The 24,797-nt window shown below is 45.1% G+C and overlaps 1 protein-coding gene across 2 annotated transcripts; it reads right to left on the bottom strand.

Moving 5' to 3' along the window:
* Positions 1–18,278: 18,278 nt before the first annotated feature.
* On the bottom strand, positions 18,279–24,160 carry LOC119337208 (ATP-citrate synthase beta chain protein 1-like). Of its 2 annotated transcripts, none has more exons than XM_037609328.1 (17): positions 24,018–24,160; positions 22,800–22,911; positions 22,610–22,712; positions 22,396–22,461; positions 22,196–22,319; positions 21,632–21,766; positions 21,243–21,303; positions 21,080–21,156; positions 20,545–20,700; positions 20,318–20,446; positions 20,097–20,229; positions 19,871–19,998; positions 19,625–19,730; positions 19,465–19,541; positions 19,298–19,368; positions 18,881–19,165; positions 18,279–18,704 (listed from the first exon to the last, which is right to left on the bottom strand). In XM_037609328.1, exons 2-17 carry the CDS (start codon positions 22,897–22,899, stop codon positions 18,629–18,631), a joined length of 1,827 nt encoding a protein of 608 aa, XP_037465225.1. In that variant the 5' UTR covers positions 22,900–22,911; positions 24,018–24,160; the 3' UTR covers positions 18,279–18,628. The 2 variants fall into 2 exon arrangements, with proteins under 2 accessions (XP_037465225.1, XP_037465226.1); XM_037609329.1 differs by lacking the exon at positions 24,018–24,160 and adding an exon at positions 23,823–23,920.
* Positions 24,161–24,797: the final 637 nt, after the last annotated feature.

The raw sequence follows: 24,797 nt of genomic DNA, 5'->3' as shown, positions 1-24,797 counted from the left end.
CCCAAAAAAAACTAGCAAGAATCCATGGAGGGATTGAGAGATAGCAAGCTCAAAGAAGATCAACAATGGGGGAAGAACACGAGCTCAGGAGATAAGGCTCAATGGGGAAGAATACTCCTTTTATAGGTGGGAAAAATAATCCAACCGTTATCCCCATTCTCAGCCTGCAGTGGGTGGTACTACCACTCTAGGGAGCGGTACTACCGCTGGCTGCAGCGGTACTGCTGCTCGGCCCAGCAGTACTACCGCTGGGACCTCGCACAATGCCCAAGGGAGAAAGAACAGAGAGGAGGGCCATTGAGCGGCACTAGTAGTGCTAGTAGGGGCGGTAATACTACTCCTACTACCGCTGCTACTACCGCTGAACCCAACACGAGACACGCAGGTCTCGAGTCAAGGCGGTACCAACACAGAGCCAGAGGAGTGCTACCACCTGTGGCCGTGGGCGGTACTACCGCTGTGAAACAGCGGTACTATCGCTTATGGCTTTCAACGGTACTGCCGCTCCGGGGCCCGGTACTGCCACTAGCGCCTCCCTTATGCCACTTCCAAGCAAAACAGATGCTCCAGGAAAACTAGAGTTGCCACAACTTCTACAAATGAGCTCCGAAGTGAGCAAACTCAAGCTTGTTGGATAGATGACGACGAGTAGCATCCAACAGAGAAGAGGCAGGGGAGGTATGCCAAGATGTAAGAGATAAACCTCCAACAGAGAAGAACCAGCATAACCTCCAACATCGAAAACATCATAGAAGAAGCATGTGAACTCCGTTTTCAATGAACTCGAGCTTGTCATCAAGATGACCATAAGCTCTAAGACTCTCAAAGAGAACCAAACAAGAACCAAGAAATATGATGCAAGGATGCAATAGTTTGAGCTCTCTACGAAGGATACAATCAAGATACCAACTTGAGAGCCCCCCTTGATAGTACGACAATCGATCCTATAACACGGTTTGCCAACTACCACCATGAGACCGGTAAAATAGAAAACCTGTCAAGGGCAAACCTTTGCCTTGCGCATGATCCACTTGAGCTAGATGATGACGATCTTGTCCTCCTCAAGATGGACCACCTTTATTGATTGCGTTGGGTCGATGAAGACTAGTTGATTGCTCCCCAATACTCCACTATGGGTGAGCCACTCTTTGGCACATCTTCACAAGTGCATTGTCACCACAATGGACGGCAAACTTCAAGCACTTGATCTCTTCGTGATGCTCCACTTGACCTTGCGCATCGCAATCTTGATGACGATCACCACTTGATGTCATCCTCTCCATGGGTTGTATGATATCTTCCTCTTGATGCAAGCCCATGGAAACATACCTAACCCCACATAGAACTCTCATATAGACTATGGGTTAATACACAAAGTGTAATGGACAATGCTTACCATACCATGGGATCACTTGATCCCTCTCGATACATCTTCTACGCTTTGTGTGTTGATCAACTTGAATTACTCTCTATACTTAGTCTTGATCAACCTTGAATCTTTCCAACTCTCTTCATTTGGATGATGTCTTGAAGGTAAACATGAATGATCACACAATCTTCTTCAAGACATGCTCGCGATAAGCTCAACACTCACATGACCAATCTTTGGATAATTCCTTAATAGCACCTTGGTCAACTCATAAACTCCTTGAAACCAACACATGGACTTCAAGAAATGCCTATGGACAAATCCTTCAAATATAACTCAATGCAACCATTAGTCCATAGAGAATGTCATCAATTACCAAAACCACACATGGGGCACCACATGTTCTTTCAGCTACGATGAGACTTTCTCACCTGTAGTGATGCTTAAGTCTGTCAGAATCATGTTAGCAATTGCCGCATTTTATGGTTACGAAATCTGGCAAATGGACGTCAAAACTGCATTCCTTAACGGGTTTCTTAAAGAAGAGTTGTATATGATGCAGCCAGCAGGTTTTGTCAATCCTAAGGGTGTTAACAAAGTGTGGAAGCATCTCGGAGTTGGAATATACGCTTTGATGAGGTGATCAAAGCATTTGGTTTTATACAGACTTACTGTGAAGGCTATATTTACAAGAAAGTAAGTGGGAGCTTTGTAGCATTTCTGATATTATATGTGGATGACATATTGCTGACTGGAAATGATATAGAATTTCTGGGTAGCATAAAAGGATATTTGAATAATAATTTTTTAATGAAAGACCTCGGTAAAGCTTCTTACATATTGGGCATCAAGATCTATAGGGATAGATCAAGATGCTTAATAGGACTTTCACAAAGCACATACCTTGACAAAGTTCAAAATGGATCAGTCAAAGAAAGGGTTCTTGCCTGTGTTGCAAGGTGTGAAATTGAGTCAAACTCAAAGTCCGACCACGGTAGAAGATAGAGAGAGAATGAAAGTCATTCCCTATGCCTCAGCCATAGGTTCTATATTGTATGTCATGCTGTGTACCAGACCTGATGTCTGCCTTGCCATAAGTTTGGCAGGGAGGTACTAAAGTAATCCAGGAGTGGATCACTAGACAGTGGTCAAGAATATCCTGAAGTACCTGAAAAGGACCAAGGATATGTTTCTCGTTTATGAAGGTGACGAAGAGCTCGACGTAAAGGGTGACGTTGATGCTAGCTTTGACATAGATCCGGATGACTCTAAGTCTCAAACCGGATACGTATTTTTATTGAATGGTGGAGCTATCAGTTGGTGCAGTTCTAGGCAGAGTGTCGTGGCGGGATCTACATGTGAAGCGAAGTATGATACATCTCCACCGTATCTACTTTTCCAAACTCTTTTTCCCTTGTTTTGGACTCTAATTTGCATGATTTGAATGAAACTAACCCGGACAGATGATGTTTTCAACAGAATTGCCATGGTGTTATTTTTTTCCAGAATTCAAAGTTCTCGGATTGACCTGAAAATTTACGAAGAATTTTTGTGAAATATGTAAAAAATACTGGCGCAAGAATTAACCACAGGGGTTCCACCCAGTGGCCACAAGCCCTGGGGGCACGCCTAGCAGGATTTGTGGGACCCTTGGACCTCCTCTGACCCTAACTCCAACTCTATAAGTACCTATTCGGGGATAAAAAAAATAAAGAAGAAGGATTCATCGCTTTTTACGATACGGAGCCGCCGCTGCCTCCTGTTCTTCATAGGGAAGGCTGATCTGGAGTCCGTTTGGGTTTCCGGAGAGGGGGATTCATTGCCATCATCATCACCAACCTTCCTGCATTATAAATTTCATGATGCTCACCACCGTGCGTGAGTAATTCCATCATAGGCTTGCTGGACGGTGATGGTTTGGATAGGATTTATCATGTAATCGAGTTAGTTTTGTTAGGGTTTGATCCCTAGTATCCACTATGTTCTGGGATTGATGTTGCTATGACTTTGCTATACTTAATGCTTGTCACTAGGGCCCGAGTGCCATGATTTTAGATCTGAACCTATTATGTTTTCATGAATATATGTGAGTTCTTGATCCTATCTTGCAAGTTGTAGACACCTATTATGAGTTATGATCCGCATACCCCAAGGTGACAATAATTGGGATTCTTTCCGGTGATTACCATAGTTTGAGGAGTTCATGTATTCACTAGGTACCAATTCTTTGGTCCAGTTCTCTATTAAAAGGAGGCCTTTATATCCCTTAGTTTCTATTAGGACCCTGCTGCCACGGGAGGGTAGGATAAAAGATGTCATGCAAGTTCTTTTCCATAAGCACGTATGACTATATATGGAATACATGCCTACATTATATTGATGAATTGGAGCTAGTTCTGTGTCACCTAGGTTATGACTGCTAATGAATATTATCCAACACAATTATCATTGCCAATCCAATGCCTATGATCTTTTCACATATTGATCTTTGCTAAGTTACTTTCGTTGCTACTTCTGTCACAATCACTACAAACTGCTACTGTTAATTTTGCTACTGTTATTGTTACTTCCATATTACTTTGCTACTAAATACTTTGCTGGAGATATTAAGTCTTACAGGTGTGGTTGAATTGACAACTCAACTGCTAATACTCGTGAATATTCTTTGGCTCCCCTTGTGTTGAATCAATAAATTTGGGTTGAGTACTCTACCCTCGAAAACTGTTGCTATCCCCTATACTTGTCGGTTATCAGAGTGCATAGCTGCTTCAGAAGCAGCGCATGAAGGAGTCTGGATGAAGGAGTTCATATCCGATCTGGGTGTAATACCTAGTGCATCGGGTCCAATGCCAATCTTTTGTGATAACACTAGAGCAATTCCCATAGCCAAGGAGCCTAGGTTTCACAAGAGAACCAAACACATCAAGCGACGCTTCAACTCCATTTGTGAGTATGTCAAGGATGAAGAAATAGAACTTTGCAAAGTACATACGGATCTGAATGTGGCAGACCCGTTGACTAAACCTCTTCCGCGGGCAAAACATGATCAGCGCCAAGACTCCATCGGTGTTAGATTCGTTATTATGTAATCTAGACTATTGACTCTAGTGCAAGTGGGAGACTGTTGGAAATATGCCCTAAAGGCAATAATAAAATGGTTATTACTATATTTCGTTAATCATGATGAAGGTTTATTATTCATGCTAGAATTGTATTGATCCCAAACTTAAATACATGTGTGAATACATAAACTACACCACGTCCCTAGTCAGCCTCTACTAGACTAGCTCATTGATCAAAGATGGTTAAGGTTTCCTAACCATAGACATGAGTTGTCATTTGATAACGGGATCACATCATTAGGAGAATGATGACTAGACCCAACCATAAGCTTAGCATCAAATCGTTTAAGTTATTTGCTATAGCTTTCTTCATGTCAAGTATCTGTTCCTTTGACCATGAGATCATGCAAATCCCGGATACCAGAGGAATACTTTGTGTGCTATCAAACATTACTTCATAACTGGGTGATCATAAAGGTGCTCTACAGGTATCTCTGAGGGTGTCTGTTGGGTTGGCATGGATCGAGACTGGGATTTGTCACTCCGTTTGACGGAGAGGTATCTCTGGGGCCTCTCGATAATACAACGTCACAAGAAGCTTGCAAGCAACGTCACTAAGGAGTTAGCCATGGGATCTTGTATTAAAGAACGAGTAAAGAGACTTGCTGGTAACAATATTAAAATAGGTATGAGATACCGACGATCGAATCTCGGGCAAGTAACATTTCGACGGACAAAGGGAACTGCATACAGGATTAACCGAATCCTTGACATCGTGTTTCAACTGATAAAAGATCTTCGTGGAATATGTATGAACCAATATGGGCATCCAGGTCCTACTATTGGTTATTAACCGGAGAGGTGTCTCGGTCATGACTACATGATTCCCGAACCCGCAGGGTCGCACGCTTAACGTTCGCTGACGCTAGAGTAGTATTGGGATATTTGATGATTGGTAACCGAATGTTGTTTGGAGTCCTGGATGAGATCCCGGACGTCACGAGGAGTCTCAAAATGGTTGGGAGGTAAAGATTTGTATATGGAAAGTTGTTTTCAGGGTTCCGAAAAAAGTTTCAGTTTGGTATTGTACCGGGAAGCTTCCAGAAGGTCCCAGAAACTTCCAGAGGAATATGGAAGTCCACCAAGGGTTCCACCACATCCCAAGGGTCAACATGGGCTGAGGGGAGGCTCGATGGCCTTATTGGGCCAGGCGCACACAAGTCCCTCAAGGCCCATGTAGTTGGGAAAGGTGGAAAGTCCACCTTTGTATGGAAGGGAAGGAGGAGGACTAGGATTCCACCTCCTTCCCCCTTGGCTGCGCCCTAGCTAGGGTTTGGAGGGGCTGTTCCCCACGCCCCTCCACCTATATATAGTGGGGAGGGGCGCCCCAAGAGGACACACAAATCCCTTGGCGCCCCTCTCTCTCTCTCTCTCTCTCTCCCGTTACTCCGTAGTTTCACCGCATCGTCCCGGCGACGCTTAGCGAAGCGTTGCCGGTGCTCCACAACCACCATCACCACCATGTCGTCATGTTGGTTGTGATCCCATCTACTTCTCCTCTCCCTCTTGCTGGATCAGGAAGGGGGAGACGTCATCGAGCCGCACGTGTGCTAAACTCGGAGGTGTCATCCGTTCGGCACTAGATCAGTTGGATCGTGATCGAATCGCGAAGAGTATGACTACATCAACCGTGTTATGTATGCTTCCGCTTAGTGATCTAGAAGGGTATGTAGATGCTCTCCCCCTCTCGTAGCTATGCATCTGTATGGATAGATCTTGCGTGTGCGTAGAATTTTTTTTGTTTTCCATGCAACGTTACCAAACACTTACATCTCGAAATTTGCATCACCCTCGTCCTCGACAATCATATTATAAAAAATGACACAACATGTCATCAGCTGCCACAAAGTCTCTGGTTCTAACATCATTGTAGCTCCATGAACAATTCTCCAACGAGCTTGGAGCACTCTTCCTAGCTGCTTCTTGCATTGTTGCAAAGTGGTTCTTTTTGTTGCCTTGGGGATCCGATATGGTCTACATAAATGCCGCCCTCTAAGGATAGACTCCATCGGCAAGGCAATACCCCATGTTGTAGTTGCGGTCGTTGACAGTGTAGTTTCATGGCGGTGATTCCCATTACAAAGTCTCTTGGACACGGGAGATCGCTAGAGGACATTGATGTCATTGTGAGAATCAATGCATTTCTGCTTAGCGGAGAATGATAGTTGCCTGCAACAATCTCTGGTGAGCTTGAAGTAGGGATTGTGTGTCTCCAAGCCCTCCACCACCCACAAGAACAATGGTTTGCGCATACGGAACCGTCAACGAAACCATGGTTCACTAAGTAGTCCTCATAGAGTATCCGTGCTCTAGAGACCCTCTCCTGGTTCAGAACTCTTCTCCCATCGAGCCCTCGAAGTTGAGAATGTGCTCCACCTCTCAGTACATTTTCTGTTGGATGCTCATTAGCATCATCATCCCGCCTTCTTCATTCGAATCTGACGAATCGAGGAACTCCTGTTGAAATAATTCATCAAGCTCTATGGGTCCATACTCCTCGATGGGCGAACCATCTGGATCCATCGTTTGCCTATAAAACAATTAAAAAAATGGGTCGGACATTTTGTCGAGCACAAGGAGGGAAGGTGCGGTCAGAGAGTAGCCGGAGCGTACCTCAACGGTGTCCGAGCTGGCGACCGTGTCCGTGTGGGCGAGAATAGGGGGGGAGTGTTTTGGCGCTATCTCCGGCATTAAGGGCTTAGTACGATGACGAAGCAAGGGTGGTGGCGGAGCTACAGGTGGGCCGGCGCGGACAAGGGAGAAGAGAGGAGAGGAACAAGGACGGATCGACAAGGTCGGAGAGGGATTTGATGCAATTTAGGATGGGTCCGGTCTGTCTGGTCTGACATAGCGAACGCGCCCGGGCCTCCTCATACCCGTCCTAGATTTAGGTTGGATATGACGCGTGCTTGTCAGCCCGGGTGTTTGGAATCAGTTTGAAGAGCCTGGCTGGATCGAATTATTTTGACCGGTCAGTGACCGATCCGCCCGCTCGAGCCTTTGGGCCGGTCTGAGGACGGGAGATGCTCTTAACAGGGCATTTGTTGGATTAGTTGGTGTTCGTGTTGGCTGGCAGCTGGAAACGACGGCGCTTCATGGCAAGTTCATACTTTACGAGTACCAACAGTTTGCTCCGTGTGAGAAAAGAAACTTCGGATTCATGCAGTAGGCCCAGACGACGCCGTTCCCTTTTCGCATCATTTGGGTGCTGGATCCAATCATCTGAAAAAGCAGGAGTGAATGGTGCAGTGACAAAGGACACAGGCCGCTCGCCCCGTCGCATACTCGCATGCATCTAATGTACTGTACGATATTTCCTCATTCTTCTTTCCTTTTCGTCAAGTGCTACGATTCTTGCAATCCCATTCGAATATCTGGATCTGCTTTTTTTTTGACATGTTGGTGGTGCAGCTCAACCGCTGAAGTTCGTTCACTGCGATGGTGGCTGTTGGGAAACCGGGCCACCCGGGAGGGTGGCGGCGGCCGCGTGCAAATCGCACGGGCTAGCCCCTTCCGTTTCCCCCTCTTTACATTAAATTAAGTGGGTACTTATCCGTTGACCCCCTAGTTCCTATATAAAGCAACGAGGAGCCCCTCATTATAACACCTGATCATTGATTAATAAAGCTGGTCTCCTTCGTATCTCTTTGTGTCTTTTACTTTCGCGTTCGACTACTTCGCCTATGACGCTCGCTCTCGCTCCGCAACCTCGGACCGGACTCACCGGCGAAGTTGCGGAACACGTTATCAGCACGCTTCGCTCCATCAACTCTCCGTCAAGCCTGCATCATGCAGGCTTTCATCGATCTCGCGGAGGTATAAGATCCGATCCCCACTCTTTGCAAAAATGGATTCCTCTTGTTATTGCGATTCCGTTTTTGCGATTAGATTATTTTTCGGATTTGACCTACCTATGGTGCGGATTTTCCTCCCAAGAACCGAGCGGACGAACACGTCGCTGACCAATGTCGATGTTTTTGGACTAAGAGGAACTTGTTGACTGCACTATCGGGAGTCGGTACAGATCGTGATCCAGATGATCGTGGTACCGCCGCAAAAGCACCAGATGTGCCATGCACTGTCGTTTTTCCGGATGAACGCGATGAAGATCGTATCCCGAGGCCAGCGTCCAGATGACGCCGCGCTGGCAGCGACCCTCCTAGTCGCACGTGCCACGTCGCGTCCTGCTGACACTGCCGCCGCAGCCGTCCCGCTGGCCGGCCTGGCCGCCGCCCCTGCAGCGTGTTGCTGCCCGCCCCGCTGGCCGGCCTGGCAGCCGCCGCCGCCGCGAGCCGTGGCCGCACCACGTCCTGGCCGTGCCGCGCCCTGGCTGCGCCTCACGCCCCGCTTCGCGCCCTCGCTGGCCTCGCGCCCTGCTGGTGGCGGCTGCCCGCGCGCCGTGGCCGCGCACGTGCCTCTGGCCATTGCCGCCGGGCGCCACAGCCACCGCTGCCCTGGCGTGGCTGCCGCCGCCGCCCTGCCCACTCGGGCGCTAGGAACCCTAGCCTGCCCCGGGTGTGGGCCGGGTGAGCCGGTCGGATGGGCCGGCCAGGCGCTGGCTGCTGGGCCCTGGCTGGGCCGCGGGCTGTGGAGACCCCGGCACAAAAAAAAGTGGCGCCGGCTGCAGCGCGGAGATATTGTGTTTTAGCCCCTGTAGTTTCCTGTTTTTACGCGAATTTTATTCCTGCAGCAATATTTCGCGTAGAACCCCCTGAAATTGTCTGTTTTCGTTGAAAACGCGTATTTGGGCTTAAAAATGCCTCGGGAATTCAATTTTTGGGCTAGTTTTCACATACTAGATGCGCTTAACATGCTATCTTTTGTAACATGATATTATTGTCTGATTTTACTGCTGTAGATTAATTGTTTAGCACTTTTAATCATTTAGTAAGTCATATAATAACATGTTTTAGATAATGGAACATCATTTTATTGAATAAGCTTATCAACATCGCTTTGTGCAAAAGATTACCTGCTGTAATCTCATGATTTTTGCATAAATCGCAGATGGCCGGAATTGTCAACAAGGAGTTTCCTGAGTTGGCCCAGACAGGGCTGAACTACCTGTCATGGTCCTCAGACTGTGAGATCTTTCTCTAGGGCAAAACCCTCCTGAGGGTGATCGGTAAGGGGGCCCAGTTGGCCGCCACTGATCCCAAGTTCGAAACTGAGAATGCGTAGGCTCTGCACTTTCTCCGTCATCACCTGTCACCTATCTGAAGGATGAGTATATGGCTGAGCGCAGTGCTTCTGGCATCTGGACCGCTCTTAAGCAGCGGTTTGAGCGGCTGAAGTACACTATGAAGCCACGTGCAGAGGCAGAGTGGATCCGTCTGAGGTTTGCGGACTTCAAGATGGTTAGGGAGTACATCTGCACCGGATTTGTATGACTCTTCGGTTGTGTGGTACTGAGATTACTGACTCCCAGAAGATTGAGAAAACTGTATCCACTTTCCACCCCGATGCGGTCCAGTCCTCACGGAACTACCGCCAGGGGAACTACACGAGGTATTCAGAGTTGATTGACGTCCTCCAGGTGGCGGAGGCGCAGGACGAGGTTATCAAGAAGAACTTTGTCGCGCAACCACTTGGGGGGGGCTCTCGCCAGGAGGTGAACGCTCTCAAAGTCCGCAAGCCCCAATAGAAGAAGAGAGGCCGGAAGGGCAAGAAGAAGGGCCCTCACCCCCCCCCCCCGCCCCGGCTAAGCAGAACAAGCCGGGCAAGGGAGGGCAGAGGCTTCAGGACTGTTTCCGTTGTGGCTCGGTGGAGCATTTCTCCCACCAGTGTCGCGTACCACCGGAGGTCGTTGAAGCATACAAGGCTCGGAAGGCGTGTGATACGCACCTCGCCTTGGTTCAGGAGGGAGCACCACCGGCGCCCATGGCGGCACCCGGGATGATCTCTACGCCCCCTACTGCGCCCATAGAGGCGACCCCCGTGGTGCCCATCGCGACAGCGTTGGCGGTCTCTACCGACGCCCACGTCGCCATGGAGGTTGACCACATGGTCGCCTCGGCGGCACCGCCACTAGACATTGATGCCGCCTCCAAGATGATTTCTAAGGAGGATCAGCTCACTAGTCTGGAGATTGCGGCTGAAGTGAATGGCTTCTTCACCGAGTCCACTTAGCATACCTCTTGGTTATCATGATTCCGTGATTTGATACAATAAATTCGATTTGGTTGTAAGCTCTATGAGAGCATAAACTTATTCTTCACTTTGGCAATTGGATGACATTTATTCATTTATTCCATTATTTATACATGATAGCATGTTATGTTCTGATATGTGTGCATTTATTTTTAATGTATTTTATTCCTCACTACATTAATTAGATGTCATATTTTAGAACGCGTGTGGCGCCCGAATGGAGGAAACGTGCCTTGCCGATAGCGCCACCACTCATACCATTTTACGAGAAACTAAGTACTTTGAGTCCATTATTAAAAAATCTCTGGGAAGTATTATGTGATAGAGGCGGGGTGTCCCGATCTTTCGATGAGATGATAACTATCGATTTGGTGAAGATGACTTTGACGATCCGACTACAAACATGCACGACATTGCGCCTTGGCAATCGCTAAACCAACTCCGAGAGGTTATTGACCACGCCGGAGCACAATCAACCTGACCGCGAAGGTCTATTCCTGCAAGCAATCAAAGAACAAGCAAGAATATGATAAAAGCAATCTGAATATTGTGAGTATATATGAAGTATTGATAAAGGTGGGGATCTGTAAGCGGTCTTGGTCTGGTCGTTGGACACAAACGAAGTACACGAAGTTGCAATGGCTAACTTTTAACTAAACAAATCCCAATGGAAAAGCTACTAGATGGATCTACTTATATAGGAGCAAGGGGTGGTGGTCAAGGAGGTGGGAGGACGTCCCAAGGCGGCCTAAAACCAACCCTAGGTCGTACAAGGCTCATGGGCCCAAGTGGAGGTGATGCAACACCTTTGGACTTGTTGTTTGACTCGGATCCTGCTGCAGCGTCTGATTGTTTCGTTGATATCTCAATGCTCCGGATGAATTTGAAGGTTAATCCAATTGGGCTGGAAAGAGCACGAAATCTACTTTCCAACAAAAAAATAATCACCCAATTCAGAGTCCGTATGAAAAAGTTGTTGGCGTTTTGAGTTAGGTATGTCTGTGCAGTCCAAATCTGAATCCAGAACGTGAGAGACTTGGACTCTATCTTCTCTTGGCCCAAAAGTGACGTGAGAGGACTTTTGGAATAGAACCTAAACTTCTCCTTTTCCCTTATCTTCATATGTGGACTGTACAAATGTCCCATACACCTGCAATTAGACAAAACACAAAAGTGTGTGAAGTATTTTTGTTCTGGATAACATAAATAGATTATTGAATAGTTTGCAATAGAAATCACCTGACAAATATGCATGTATGCAATATTTTTGGTCGTATCCAAGGTAGTCATGTCCTCATCATTATGACAATCGCCGGCTGCAGTTCTCACATAGTTGGCTCCGGACGAGCCACTATTATACTCCCTATGGGAACAACTTTGATCATTAATGATGCGTTATTGTACCCGGAGTCAACTCTTACTCTTTTGAGCTTTAGAGACATCCGCGCTAATGGTTTCCATGCTGAGACCGATGATGAAAACGACAAGGAGTGTATACTCATCACAAAGCGGGATGCAGGTGGTAAACATGTTATCGAAAGGCTTCCTTCGTTTGACACAGGGCTATACTACACTAAGATAGTAGCACCGCCCGCGTACACTTCCCTCAAGACCGTTTTTAGAAGCTCTGAACTCTTCTGCCTCTGGCACGATAGGTTAGGCCACCCTGGACTTAGGATGATGAAAAATATAATTAACAACTCACATGGCCATAATGTTAACGTGAAGAACTTCCCGAATCCCGATGATTTCGTGTGCTCCACATGCGCTAAGGGGAAGTTAGTCATTAGGCCATCGCCCCTCAAGGTGAGGGATGAAATCCCCCCGTTCTTGGAACGTATCCAAGGGGACATATGCGGTCCAATTCAGCCCCTCACGGGGTCGTTTCGGTACTTCATGGTGCTCATTGATCTTCCTCTAAATGGTCCAATGTTTGCCTGTTGTCAACACAAAACTATGCCTTTGCAAAATTGATCTCATAGATCATACAAATGAGGAATAATTTCCCAGATTATCATATAAAGTCTATTCGAATGGACAACGCCAGAGAATTTACTTCAAAGGCGTTTGATGATTATTGCATGGCAATGGGAATCAAAGTTGAGCACTCGGTACCACATGTTCGTACACAAAATGGACTTGCTGAGGCATTGATTAAAAGAATTAAATTCATTGCCCGACCGCTACTTCAGGATTGTAATTTACCAACTACATGTTGGGGCCACGCGGTGTTACACGCGGCTAATCTCATCAACTTTCGACCGTCGGCCTACAACATCCACTCTCCTGTTCAACTTGCGCAAGGGTCGGCACCGAAAATTTCCCACCTTCGTAGGTTTGGTTGCCAGGTATATGTACCAATACCACCCCCTCAGCGATTGGCGATGGGCCCGCTCCATAAGTCGGGGATATACGTTGGTTATGAGACCGTGCCCATAATCAGGTATCTGGACCCCATGACAGGTGACTGTCACACGGCTCGTTTTGCTGATTGCATTTTTGACGAGGATCTTTTCCCGACTTTAGGGGGAGAGAATCAACCCCTTGATGCTAAAAGTCGAGAAATTACGTGGCAAGCCATGGGGATCCACGCTCATGACCCGTGCACTGCTGAGACTGAGAGAGAAGTCCAAAAGATAATAGATTTACAGTCTTTAGCAACTGTCCGACCACTTTAGTGACTTAAAGACTGTGACAAAATCGCATGTGCACGCGTGCAATGCACCGGAAAGGGTTGAAATATCGAATAAAAATGATGGTATACCTGCTCCCGTCCAAAGGCCTAAAAGGACGAGAAATCCGGCTTCTCAAATCCCAAGTACTCGGGGACGCCTAACAAAAAGGATAAGAGAGATTTATTACAGCCTATCGCCAAAGTACCCCAAATTGAAATGGGGAGCCAGTCGAGACCTGGCACAAGTATGGAAAATTTAGTGCACGAAATTCCGGACTTAAACTTTCCCATAGGGGAAACACCAAGCGGAGATGCGAGCGCACACATCGACGCGGGAAATCTAAAGGACCTTGCTCCCATAATGGGAAATTTGGTAGAGCAAGTGTTTGCACCGGATGCGCTCCATGACGAAATGACCATAAATTATATTTATACGGGGGAGTCCCTGAACCGAGCAACGGTGATTGTCGACATCAACTTTGCTACGAAAATTGCCCCAATCATAGATCTTGACTCTGAGCCTAACACGCTCGCTGATTGCAACAAAAGGTTAGATTGGAAAGATTGAGAGCAGGCAATTGCTGCCGAATTATTATCTCTCAACAAAAGGAAGGTGTTCGGACCAGTTTGTCGAACTCCTCCCCACATTCGCCCTGTTGGCCATAGGTGAGGTTTTGTTCGAAAGAGAGATGAAAATAATAAGGTAGTACGATACAAAGCAAGGCTCGTCGCTCAAGGGTTCACTCAACGACCAGGTGTCGATTTTGAGGAGACTTATTCCCTAGTCATGGATGGAGTTACCTTTAGATACTTGATCTCGATGGCAGTAAACATGGGCTTGAAAATGAAACTAATGGATGTTGTCACTGCTTAACCGTATGGTAACTTGGATTCGAACATATACATGAAGGTTCCAGAAGGTATCCCTGTTCTGAACCATGATAGAGCAAACAGGAGTCTATACAGTGTTCAACTTCAAAAGGCACTGTACGGACTCAGACAGTCTGGTAGAATGTGGTACAATCGCTTAAGCGATTTCCTTCATGAGAAGGGCTACACGAGCAATAAAGATTGCCCATGTGTTTTCATACGGCGATCCCAAGATGGATTCTGTATAATCTCGGTGTACGTGGACGATTTAAACATAATCGGTGCGCCTGAGGATATTGAGGAAGCGAGTTCCTACCTGATGTCGGAATTCAAGATGAAGGATTTGGGTAAAACCAAGTTTTGTCTAGGTCTGCAACTTGAACATTCCCCTGATGGGATTCTAGTGCACCAGTCGGCCTACACCCAGAAGGTGTTGGAAAGATTTGGATTTGATAAGGCATATCCTTCTAAGACCCCGATGGTCGGGAGATCTTTACAGCCAGACAAGGACCCGTTTAGGCCAAAGGAAGAGGGGGAGGAAACTCTGGGACCAGAGGTTCCTTACCTGAGTGCAGTTGGAGCACTCATGTATCTCGGAAACTGTACACGGCCAAACATTGTGTTCACCGTCAGTTTGCTTGCGAGGTACAGTTCTGAACCTACCAAAAGACATTGGAAAGGTGTCAAGGACGTCTTCCGTTACCTACAAGGGACCAAAGATCTTGGCATGTTTTATAAAAGGAATCGAGACCTATCTATTATAGGCTATGCCGATGCTGGGTACCTATCGGACCCGCATGATTGCAAATCGCAGACTGGATATGTTTTTCCTTTGTGGTGGAACTGGAACTGCGTTTTTCTAGAAATCGTCCAAGCAAACTCTTGTGTCGACTTCCACGAACCACTCGGAAATCATGGCACTATTCGAAGCGTCAAAAGAATGTGTATCGCTTCAGCGGATGATCGGCCACATTCAGCAGACATGTGGACTGAACACCGTACAAACCCCTACCATTATCTATGAAGATAATGTTGCTTGTGTTGCACAAGTCCATATGGGTTATGTGAAGAGTAACCTCACAAAGCATATTAGTCCCAAGTTCTTCTATGCACATGAGCTGCAGCAGTTGAACGAGGTGAGAGTTTTGCATACTAACTCCTGTGACAATCTTGCTGATATGTTCACTAAATTATTACCAGCATCAACCTTAGAGAGGTGTGTGCATGGAATCGGTATGATGAGACTTACAGAGATGCAAGGTTCAGGGGGAGAAACTTCACAAACTTGTCGCTAAAATCTCAATCCTGATGATCGAGTACTCAACTTGATGGTTGAGTGGATTATACTCTTTTTCCCTTGAGTGAGTTTTCCTGATGTTTCTCACACGAGGTTTTTGACGAGGCAATTCGTGCAATACAACAACGTATACTGTGAAACCGGGCCACCCGGGAGGGTGGCGGCGGCCGCGTGCAAATTGCCTCGTCAAAAACCTCGTCATACCGATTCCACGCACGAATCCTCGTCATACCGATTCCTCATCAAAAACCTCGTCATACCTGATGTTTCTCACACGAGGTTTTTGACGAGGCAATTCGCCGCCACCCTCCCGGGAAACCGGGCCACCCGGGAGGGTGGCGGCGGCCGCGTGCAAATCGCACGGGCTAGCCCCTCCTGTTTCCCCTCTTTACGTTAAGTGGGTACTTATCCCTTGACCCCCTAGTCCCTATATAAAGCAACGAGGAGCCCATCATTGTAACACCTGATCATTGATTAATAAAGCTGGTCTCCCCATATCTCTCTGTGTCTTTTACTTTCGCATTCAACTACTTTGCCTACGACGCTCTCGCTCCGCAACCTCGGACCGGACTCGCCAGCGGAGTTGCGGAACAGTGGCGACACGAGTGGACCTCGCCCTCGCGCAACCTGAAGTGGAATCAGTGAACAAGATGTGATCAGTGAGAGGTACATTAATCTCGTGTACCCTCGCAATTCACGTGTTAAACGAGCCACCCCTCGGGGTGAATAACAAGAAAAAAAGGACAGGGCGGGAGTGCAGCGATTCGGTGCCTATGCTCATCTGCACCTGGTCAGAAAAAATTTAAAATAAATACTAAAAGGATTCAAAAAATTCCATTTTCCCCCATAGTAGACAATTTAGAGCCCTGCTACACGTACGACAAATATCGTACGATTCGCATACGACAGTTGTCAGCAGCCGTTCGTTGGATTCTGCCGATGAATGCGATCACATCGTATGAAAATCGTACACACTTTTGATCGTACACACAACGATTTCGGACAATTTATTGCGTGAGGTTCGCTTCAAATATTAGCTTATTTGGACATTTGAGTAGCTCTCAGCAAAAAATCAAATCGGGCCAAAACAGTACATGAACAGTAAACTGTTTTACAGACCCCGAATTTCTCTTTTTTGTCGAGAGTTGCTCAGTTGTCCAGATGACTTGAAAATTGGGGCCGACCTCAGGTATCAAATTGTCTACCATAGAAAAAATATGGAATTTTTTGAATTTTTCTAGTATTTGCTTTGTTTTTTCATTCAACGCGGGTGCAGATGAGCCCGGGCTCAGAAAAAGATTTCCCACAGGGCGGTGCTTAATTACCTATAGCAGCGATGTCACTCGTCACATGCCTCCGGACCCAGAGATCAGTACAAGAGAGGGGGAGGGAGAGAGAGAGAAAAGAGCTTGTCACGGGTATGATCATGTCTTAATTAGGGTATATGTTTTACCAAGCGGCACATCTGGTCAGTAACATGAAAACAAGCAATGCAAAAATAAAACATGGTCCAGCTAAAAAATGTCTTAGGGACTCTAAGGCCTCCTTTGTTTTGGAGGAATTTTATAGGATAGGATTTTTATAGGAATTTTTTTTTTTACAGCTCTTTGGTTCATAAAAATGGATTCATATTCCTACAAAGGATAGATTCCTATTCTCCACATTTCAAAGAAAATAAACATGAACCTAGACTCAATGAAAAATTCCTATGATGTGAATCAAATGACGTCTCTTTTTCTATTTCTACTCATAGGATTTGAGATACATGTTATCTCATTTCCTACAAACTTCTTATTCCTATAATAATCCTATTCTATGAATCAAAGAAGGCCTAAATGTACAAAACTTTGGTCACATTTTGGCCTGCCTAAGAGAATCCGGCCACACTTTTAAGCCTATAGGAATAATATCTTGCCGATGTGTGATTAGAACCAACCACTGGCTGAGCTTGAGGTGTGTTTTAATACATGACAAAATACGTATGGCTTGAGGAGCGAAGGGGTTGTTGGGTGCGCATTTAGTACTACCATATACTCCCTCCGTTCAAAAATATTTGTCATCAAAATAAACAAAAAGGATGTATCTAGAACTAAAATACATCTAGATACATCCCTTTTTATTCATTTTGATGACAAATATTTCCGGACGGAGGGAGTATGTCCCTAGCAAATATCTCAACAATAAATTGAAGCGGTATCACCATACCAGGAGCAACCAAAGCATGCCATAGCTGTGATATACTCCCTCCGTTCGTAAATATAAGTCTTATTAGAGATTTCACTGTGGACTATATACAAAGCAAAATAAGTTAATCTACACTATAAAATATGGCTATGTACATCCGTATGTAGTCCTTATTGGAATCTCTAAAAGACGTATATTTAGAAACAGAGGGAGTACTGTAGAACTCAAAATAGACATGTCGCAAGGTTAAAACAGATAAATCGCATCACTAAACCAGGCCTTCATGCACACCAATTTCTTTTCGGTATATTACCATGTTATTGAGATACTAACTTATTTGAACAATATATAATATAACAAACACAATGATTAAAGAAGAAAACGGTGCAATAAAGCGCGCACATGCTTCTAGTGCAGCTTGGTAGGGGCAGTGACTGGTGCTGTGCATCAGCACAAGAGAGACATATCAAACACAGAAAAGGATTTTAAATGGATACCATTACGTGGTACTCCCTCGGTATCACAATATAAGATCGTTTTTCAAGCTACTATATGATAGCCATGACAGGGAGGGCATGCTAATAAGTTTGGGATCAATCAATCGCCTAGAGCTTGAAGCAGCAACACGTCCATATTTTATCACCATAAATTGACAATAGATAATTCAGAGTTTTGTGATGGGGAACTAGCATCACAACCATTACAATATTCCCCAAATGTCTGAAATAAATTTGACAATCAATTGATGATAATATGAAACAACTATCAAGTATCATTTCAAATATCTGATGCCATAATGCTTTCATGCTTGAATGAAAAAAAAATGAAACAAACTTTCATCTGTAACGGTCTTGTATCCCTCCTCTCCTAGTTCCATCAACAGTCGGAACTTTGAATTCTATGCAGTTATGCTCGATTTTATATTTATGGTGTACACACAGGTGGAAGACCAATATGCTGCCTCATTTGGTGTAGAGGACATCCTCCCAAGGGTGACGGTAGAGTGGTTGCTTGAGCCTCTTCTGATCAAAGGTGTGCCTGTGAATCCAAGAAGCAGATTGGAAATGTGGAAAAAATAAAATGTAACTAGGGTAACAATAATGTACTACCTCCGCCCAGAATTACTAGTCTAGATACATCCATTTGAGTGACAAGTAATTTGGGACTGAGGGAGTACTTGGCTACATTTATCATTGTAAAAGAGCGAGACTTACCCAATTAGGCCAATTGAACGTGCAAGCACAAAGAGTCCATTAAGATACCCAATCTCTACAATCTCGTCGATCTCTTGCTTGCTGAACATTCCACTCCCAGAAAGAAGGTCCAAGAAGAGCGAGCCAATCGCACCGTCAACATTCATAACCAAATTGTTGGCCTTTGACAGGGTGTAGGTCTCAACCTGAACAGCGTACTCCATGTACTTGACTGAAGGGAAGTGTGCGTGAGCATATTTCTGTAAAAGCTGCACTCTCTTGTCCCTGTTGTCTCTGCTTTTGATCCTAATAAAGGTATGCAAGTGAATTTTGAGAAAACAAAACAACATAACTCATTGTACATTAAAAACAATGAGCTTAATTCTTAAGTTCATTTTCAGGAGCAAGTTTAATTATGATGTCAAGGGGGTATTATACCTGTGACCAATCCCAGGGACACGGATTCCCTTCTTTTTCATGCCCTCAACAAATTCATAAGGCGTAAGACCCTAGAATCAATTGATGTAGTTTATAAGATCAATTAAGAAACACATGAAAACCGAAGCTGAAAAATCAATAAAGGGATATGAAATAAGATGGCCCACCCTATCATATGCATCTTTGAAGTACCGAGCGGCGTCATCAATTGCACCACCAAATCGGGGGCCAATTGTCAATAATCCTGTTTTATTCCAACCATAAGTCTCAGTATGTTGTTGTGTACATAATGGCACGGGTTCACATGTATCAATTAAACAAGCTCACCAGATACCAAGCTGGATACAAGGTCCTTTCCAGCCCTAGCAGTAACTATAGAATTGTGAGCACCGGATACACAAGGACCATGATCAGCACAAAGCATGACGCATATCTGTCAGACATACGAAGAAACTTTATTAGGACCAAGTGAACTCTAGATATAGAAGGGGGAAAGGTACAAAATTATCACAGCATGTTAGAGCTTTTGTAGGGAAGATAGACTATCCATGTTACATTTAACCCACAAATTACCTCAATAAATTGAGTACAATAACGAGGAAGACTACGCTTGAACCACAGAAGAGAAATAACATCACCAACTCCATAACCCCTTTCAATAATGGTAGACATGGGCACACCAGCGTAGCAAGGTTCCTCACCTGCATCATACACATGATTTTATAATTTCGGGGAGGGAAAATAGGGCAAAGGACAATTATCAAGCATATGTAGGATAACATGTTGCCACCAATCTGACCTCTATCATCAGAGATAGTGGAAATAATGTGTGTGGGAGCTCGGACCTTCCCACTTTTAATGGCAGTGTTAAGATCCTCGGGAATGGGGGGAGGTGTAACCTCAGGGACAGGAGGAATATTTCCTTCCTCAACCTGCAAAAAATATATGTAACCCCAAGCTTTGGTTCCCACTAACACATTCCCAAAAGAATACTTGCAAAAGACATCAGCCGTGATGTACCAGCTTCTCAAATGTCTCCTTAATCACACTTTCAAGAGCTTCAAATGAAGTAGGGACAACTGCACCAGCATCCCTTAGTGCCTGATTCTTAGCTTGTGCGGATTCCAACTCACCACCGCTCTTTGCACCCTGTTATGGTATCAAAATAAATAAATAAACCACTTCCGTGCATACTGAGTGTATTGTTCAGCTCACTGGAAAAGAGCACCAATTTGTTTACAACTTACAGCATGGCCAAACTGGACCTCAGATTTGAATAGACGTGCACATGTCCCACTAACCCAAGCAACAACAGGTTTCTGAACCTTTCCTTGTTTCAAGGCTTCGACGAGCGAATACTCATCACTTCCTCCAAGCTCCCCAAGAACAACCATCATTTTAACCTAAAGCCAACAAATGAGATGTTGGTATACCAGTGATCAGAATCTAGACTTGGTTACAAGTAATGCAGGGATGGAATTATCGTGAAAGCATACTTGTGCGCCAAACAACCATTTTCCCAAAAATTTAAATGGGAGTCGATACAAAGACAATAGAGATAGGCCAAAGTTATGGTAAAGGAGTAGCCTCCGAAAGTTAGAACACAAAAAGGATGTGATAAAGGAACATGTAACAGCGACATCCTGTGGGTGTCCAATCATGCCAGAGAAGAAAAATATAATATTCGCAGGAAACTTGTGCAACAAAGATGATGAATATCCATACACTACAGGAAGAAGGTTAACACTATCTATATCTATATATAGATGTTAAGTGTCAAACCTGAGGTATGTTATTAAAACGCAGAATGTGATCTGAAAGAGTTGAGCCAGGGAAAACATCTCCCCCAATTGCAATTCCTGAATATTTAAGAAAAAATTAGCATGGGTGCATTATTCATGTGAATCAGTGAATGTGGCTTTACATTTATTCACAAACAAGGTACCTTCATAAATACCATCAGTCACTCTTGCAATGGTGTTGTACAGCTCATTTGACATGCCACCCTATTGAAGTATGGAAGTTCAGTTTGTAATGAGTATTCAAAATATACAGTTGAGAATATATAATCAGTCGTCAAATTAAAGAAGTGGAGTTATGGAATGAAAACAAAGGTAAAGTCAGGAGCTCTCCACATTTTTCCAAATAAAAAGATAAAAGCTGAAGCATCATAATGCTGTTCTAAAGTTCTAAGGCTCTCCATATGTAAACAACAAGTCGTCTTTACAGAACCAATGGACAGTTCTTTTTATTCTGTTAATTTATTTATGGACGCGAATCATACAGAAATACATGTGATGAAGGAAGTTTATTAACAAAGAAATTGAAGCATACCGATTTAGACACAAAACCAACTGATCCGGGCCTGTACAGCTTGCATTGAATTATGTTATCAATGGTTCCAGCTGTATCACCAATCTTGAAAGCACCAGCCTGAACTCCTCCGACTGTTGCAGGTCCAATGATGACCTACAAATAATACTAAATCACTTAGCAAAAATAAACAATAATTATGCAGGCCACTGTCAGCCTGCATTAACAGAAAAAGCAAATGCTTCGAATATATATATATATATATATATATATATATATATATATATATATATATATATAAGTTATCATATTGCTCAAGCTCACAAGCCATCATTTAGTTTACAAATGTGTCTATAAGGATATACTCCTTTACTACTCCCTCCGTCCCATAATATAAGAGCATTTTTTATACTAGACAGTGTCAAAAACGCTCTTACATTATGGGTCTAGTATAAAAAATGCTCTTATTATGGGACGGAGGGAGTAATTGATATGAAATTGTCTTATTCTAAGCGCTTTATGATGAGAACCGGTGATCACACCCAAACTTAAAAGCAGTAATTCCATGTAAAATATAATCCTTACCTTGTTGTTAGCACGTGCATAACTAATTAGCTGCTTTGCGTCTGATTCAGGAACTCCCTCTGCTATTATGGCTACAACTCGGAGAGTTGGCTGCTTCAAAGCTGACATTGAAGAAGCAGCCGCACTGCAGATTTAGAAAATACAGTGAAATTGTAGTTCCTGGAGTATTTCTCAGACAGATTATCAATGCTATAACTAACCTCCGGAAGGATGCAAAGTTGATAAAAACATCCGCAGTTGGGTGTGCATTGCAAGCAGCTTCAATTCTACAAAAGATACATCATACATGAATAGATAAATTGTTCACACATGAATATTGAGCTAGCAAACTGCTAATGTAATATCCCTCCATCTGAAATAAGAACCACACTCTTGTTCAATCAAACAAGATAAATGAGGGAGCAGAGAGCTCACGTAGGATGAACTGGAATAGCAATTTCTTCTTGTCCAAAAAAAAGCTTCTGGAACCCATCAGAACCAGGATTGATGATTCCAGCAACAGAAGGTGTTTCTCTCCCTATCAGGCAGTGCAAATTCAGTAAGAAAGAAGCAAAACAGAAAACACTATACATCCTTTTAAACCAATGATAGGGAGAATATATACCACAGAGGAAGTCAAAATCAAGCATCCGCTGGATAGGAAGTTGCTTATAATTATAGAATAGCGCTTGGGTGGTTTTCGAGAAAATTTGACCAGTCGCCATGATTTACTTCCCCTGAAAATAAACAGGTATTAGCCTATGATAACCACAGTAACAGCTACTATTTAGTAAACCATAAACCGTAAGCCCCCTTCCCTACTAGTCGTCAAAGTAACAGAACAGAATGAAATCATGTTAGCACAATGAAAGAAATGTTGATATGATATGTCAAGCATAAGCCCAACATCCAACATGACAACTAGACAAAAACTACAAAAGCATAAACACCTAGTGTAAAGTTCCTATTCAAGTCAAATTCACCCAAAAGTGCCCAGGCACTTGGTCCAAGTGACATTTCACTCCCAAAACCTAGTGTGAGATTACCGTTGTGAATAGTGCTAAAACAGGACAGTCTGAGAATCTAAAGGGATTAAATTGCTTGATCCTAAGTATACCATAGGAGGAGGCTGGAATCTGCACACTGCACCAGATCTCAAACACGATGCACCAGCATATTCAGTTCACTACTTCTGGCGACTAAATCAGAATCAAGTTGTCTGATCCTCAAAACCAATAGGATATAAAATTGTTGAGAAAATCTGAGAAGACCGGATCTCAAGCAAACATGACGCACCAGCACATTTCATTCCACAACCGCCCAACTACTTGAATGTTTAAACTATGTTCGCCCCTCCAAGATTCGAATCCACAGTAAAAACTAAAAACTACGTAGTAGTATACTAAGTCTGCGTTTGCTCAAGATCCCTAAAAAACAACTTACAGCAGAGCGGCTAAAAAAGGACCTTAACACCTGGACCTGGGCTAAGCAAATGGATCTGCGCCAGAGCCCAAAGCCGACAAAACCCACACGACAAGGCAGTAACCTGCCAGATACGGAACAAAACTCGCGCCAAAGGTGGGCATTTCTCGGTTGAGTTCGGATCAAACGCAGCAAGCAAGCAGGCAGGCAGGCAAGCCGTTCCCACCCAAAGAATCAAAGCACGAGGCGCGAGATCCCCACGAGACACCGCGGGATCCCGCTCCGCCGCGCGGCAGATCCGCGGCGCCGGGGGCAACACCCACCAACTGTTCGACTAAACGCCGCAGAGAGCAGAAGGCTAGAGGAGTGAGAGTGGGTGCATTCATGTGTGAGCGAGCACGGTTGGCAGCGGCGGGCGAACCTTCCGAGGCGAGGCGGGGGGCGGAATTGCTCCGGGAGTAGAATTGATTTGGGTCTCGCTCGGCCGGGCACGGGCAGGAGAGGTAGAAGGATTTATAGTGGCGGGAAGCAGATGGGGAGTAGGCGTGCAGGTACTTGGCTGTTCCGTTGTGGTCGCGCACATGGGCCTCCGGGTCTGTGGCAACTACCTCGAATGATAGATGCGGGAACCCGTCGCAATCTATCTACTCTACTTCAGTCAGATTTCGCCGTAGTAAGTACTCCTATGAATATTTGGATTAGTATACGTAGCCATCGAATCCAACGCGAGACATCACGGGATCCCGCCAGCCGCGGCGCCGGGAGGACACCCGACCCACCAGCTGTTCGACCAAACGCCGCAGAGGGCAGCAACTGCAATTCTGCAAAAGACTAGCTAGAGGCAGTGCGTGGGACTGGGAGTGGGTGACAGAGCACGGTTGGCGGCGGCGAAGCGGGGGCCGGAATTGCTCCGGGACGGGAGTTGATTCTGGGCCTCGGGGAAGACGGAGCTGACAGGGGGCAAGACAGGGGAGGCGCAGGGATTTATGTGCGCGGGAAGGTGGGAAGTAGGCGGCGGCGCAACCGCACGCGCCATCTACCCGCGAGAGCCCCCGACGCCGTGAGGTGGCTGTTTCGGTACCGATAATTAAACGTGAGATTATTGACAGCAATTTTTCAGATGATTTTCAGAAAACGAACTTGCTAATTCTCGTCACTCGAGCGAACTATCGTTTTCAGCCAGGTAGAAACAGTCATACGT

Source organism: Triticum dicoccoides, chromosome 7B (genome assembly GCF_002162155.2).
Source record: "Triticum dicoccoides isolate Atlit2015 ecotype Zavitan chromosome 7B, WEW_v2.0, whole genome shotgun sequence".
Lineage (NCBI taxonomy): Eukaryota > Viridiplantae > Streptophyta > Magnoliopsida > Poales > Poaceae > Triticum > Triticum dicoccoides.
Note: the sequence above shows the minus strand (reverse complement) of the source record. Positions and strands in the feature narration are given on the sequence as shown.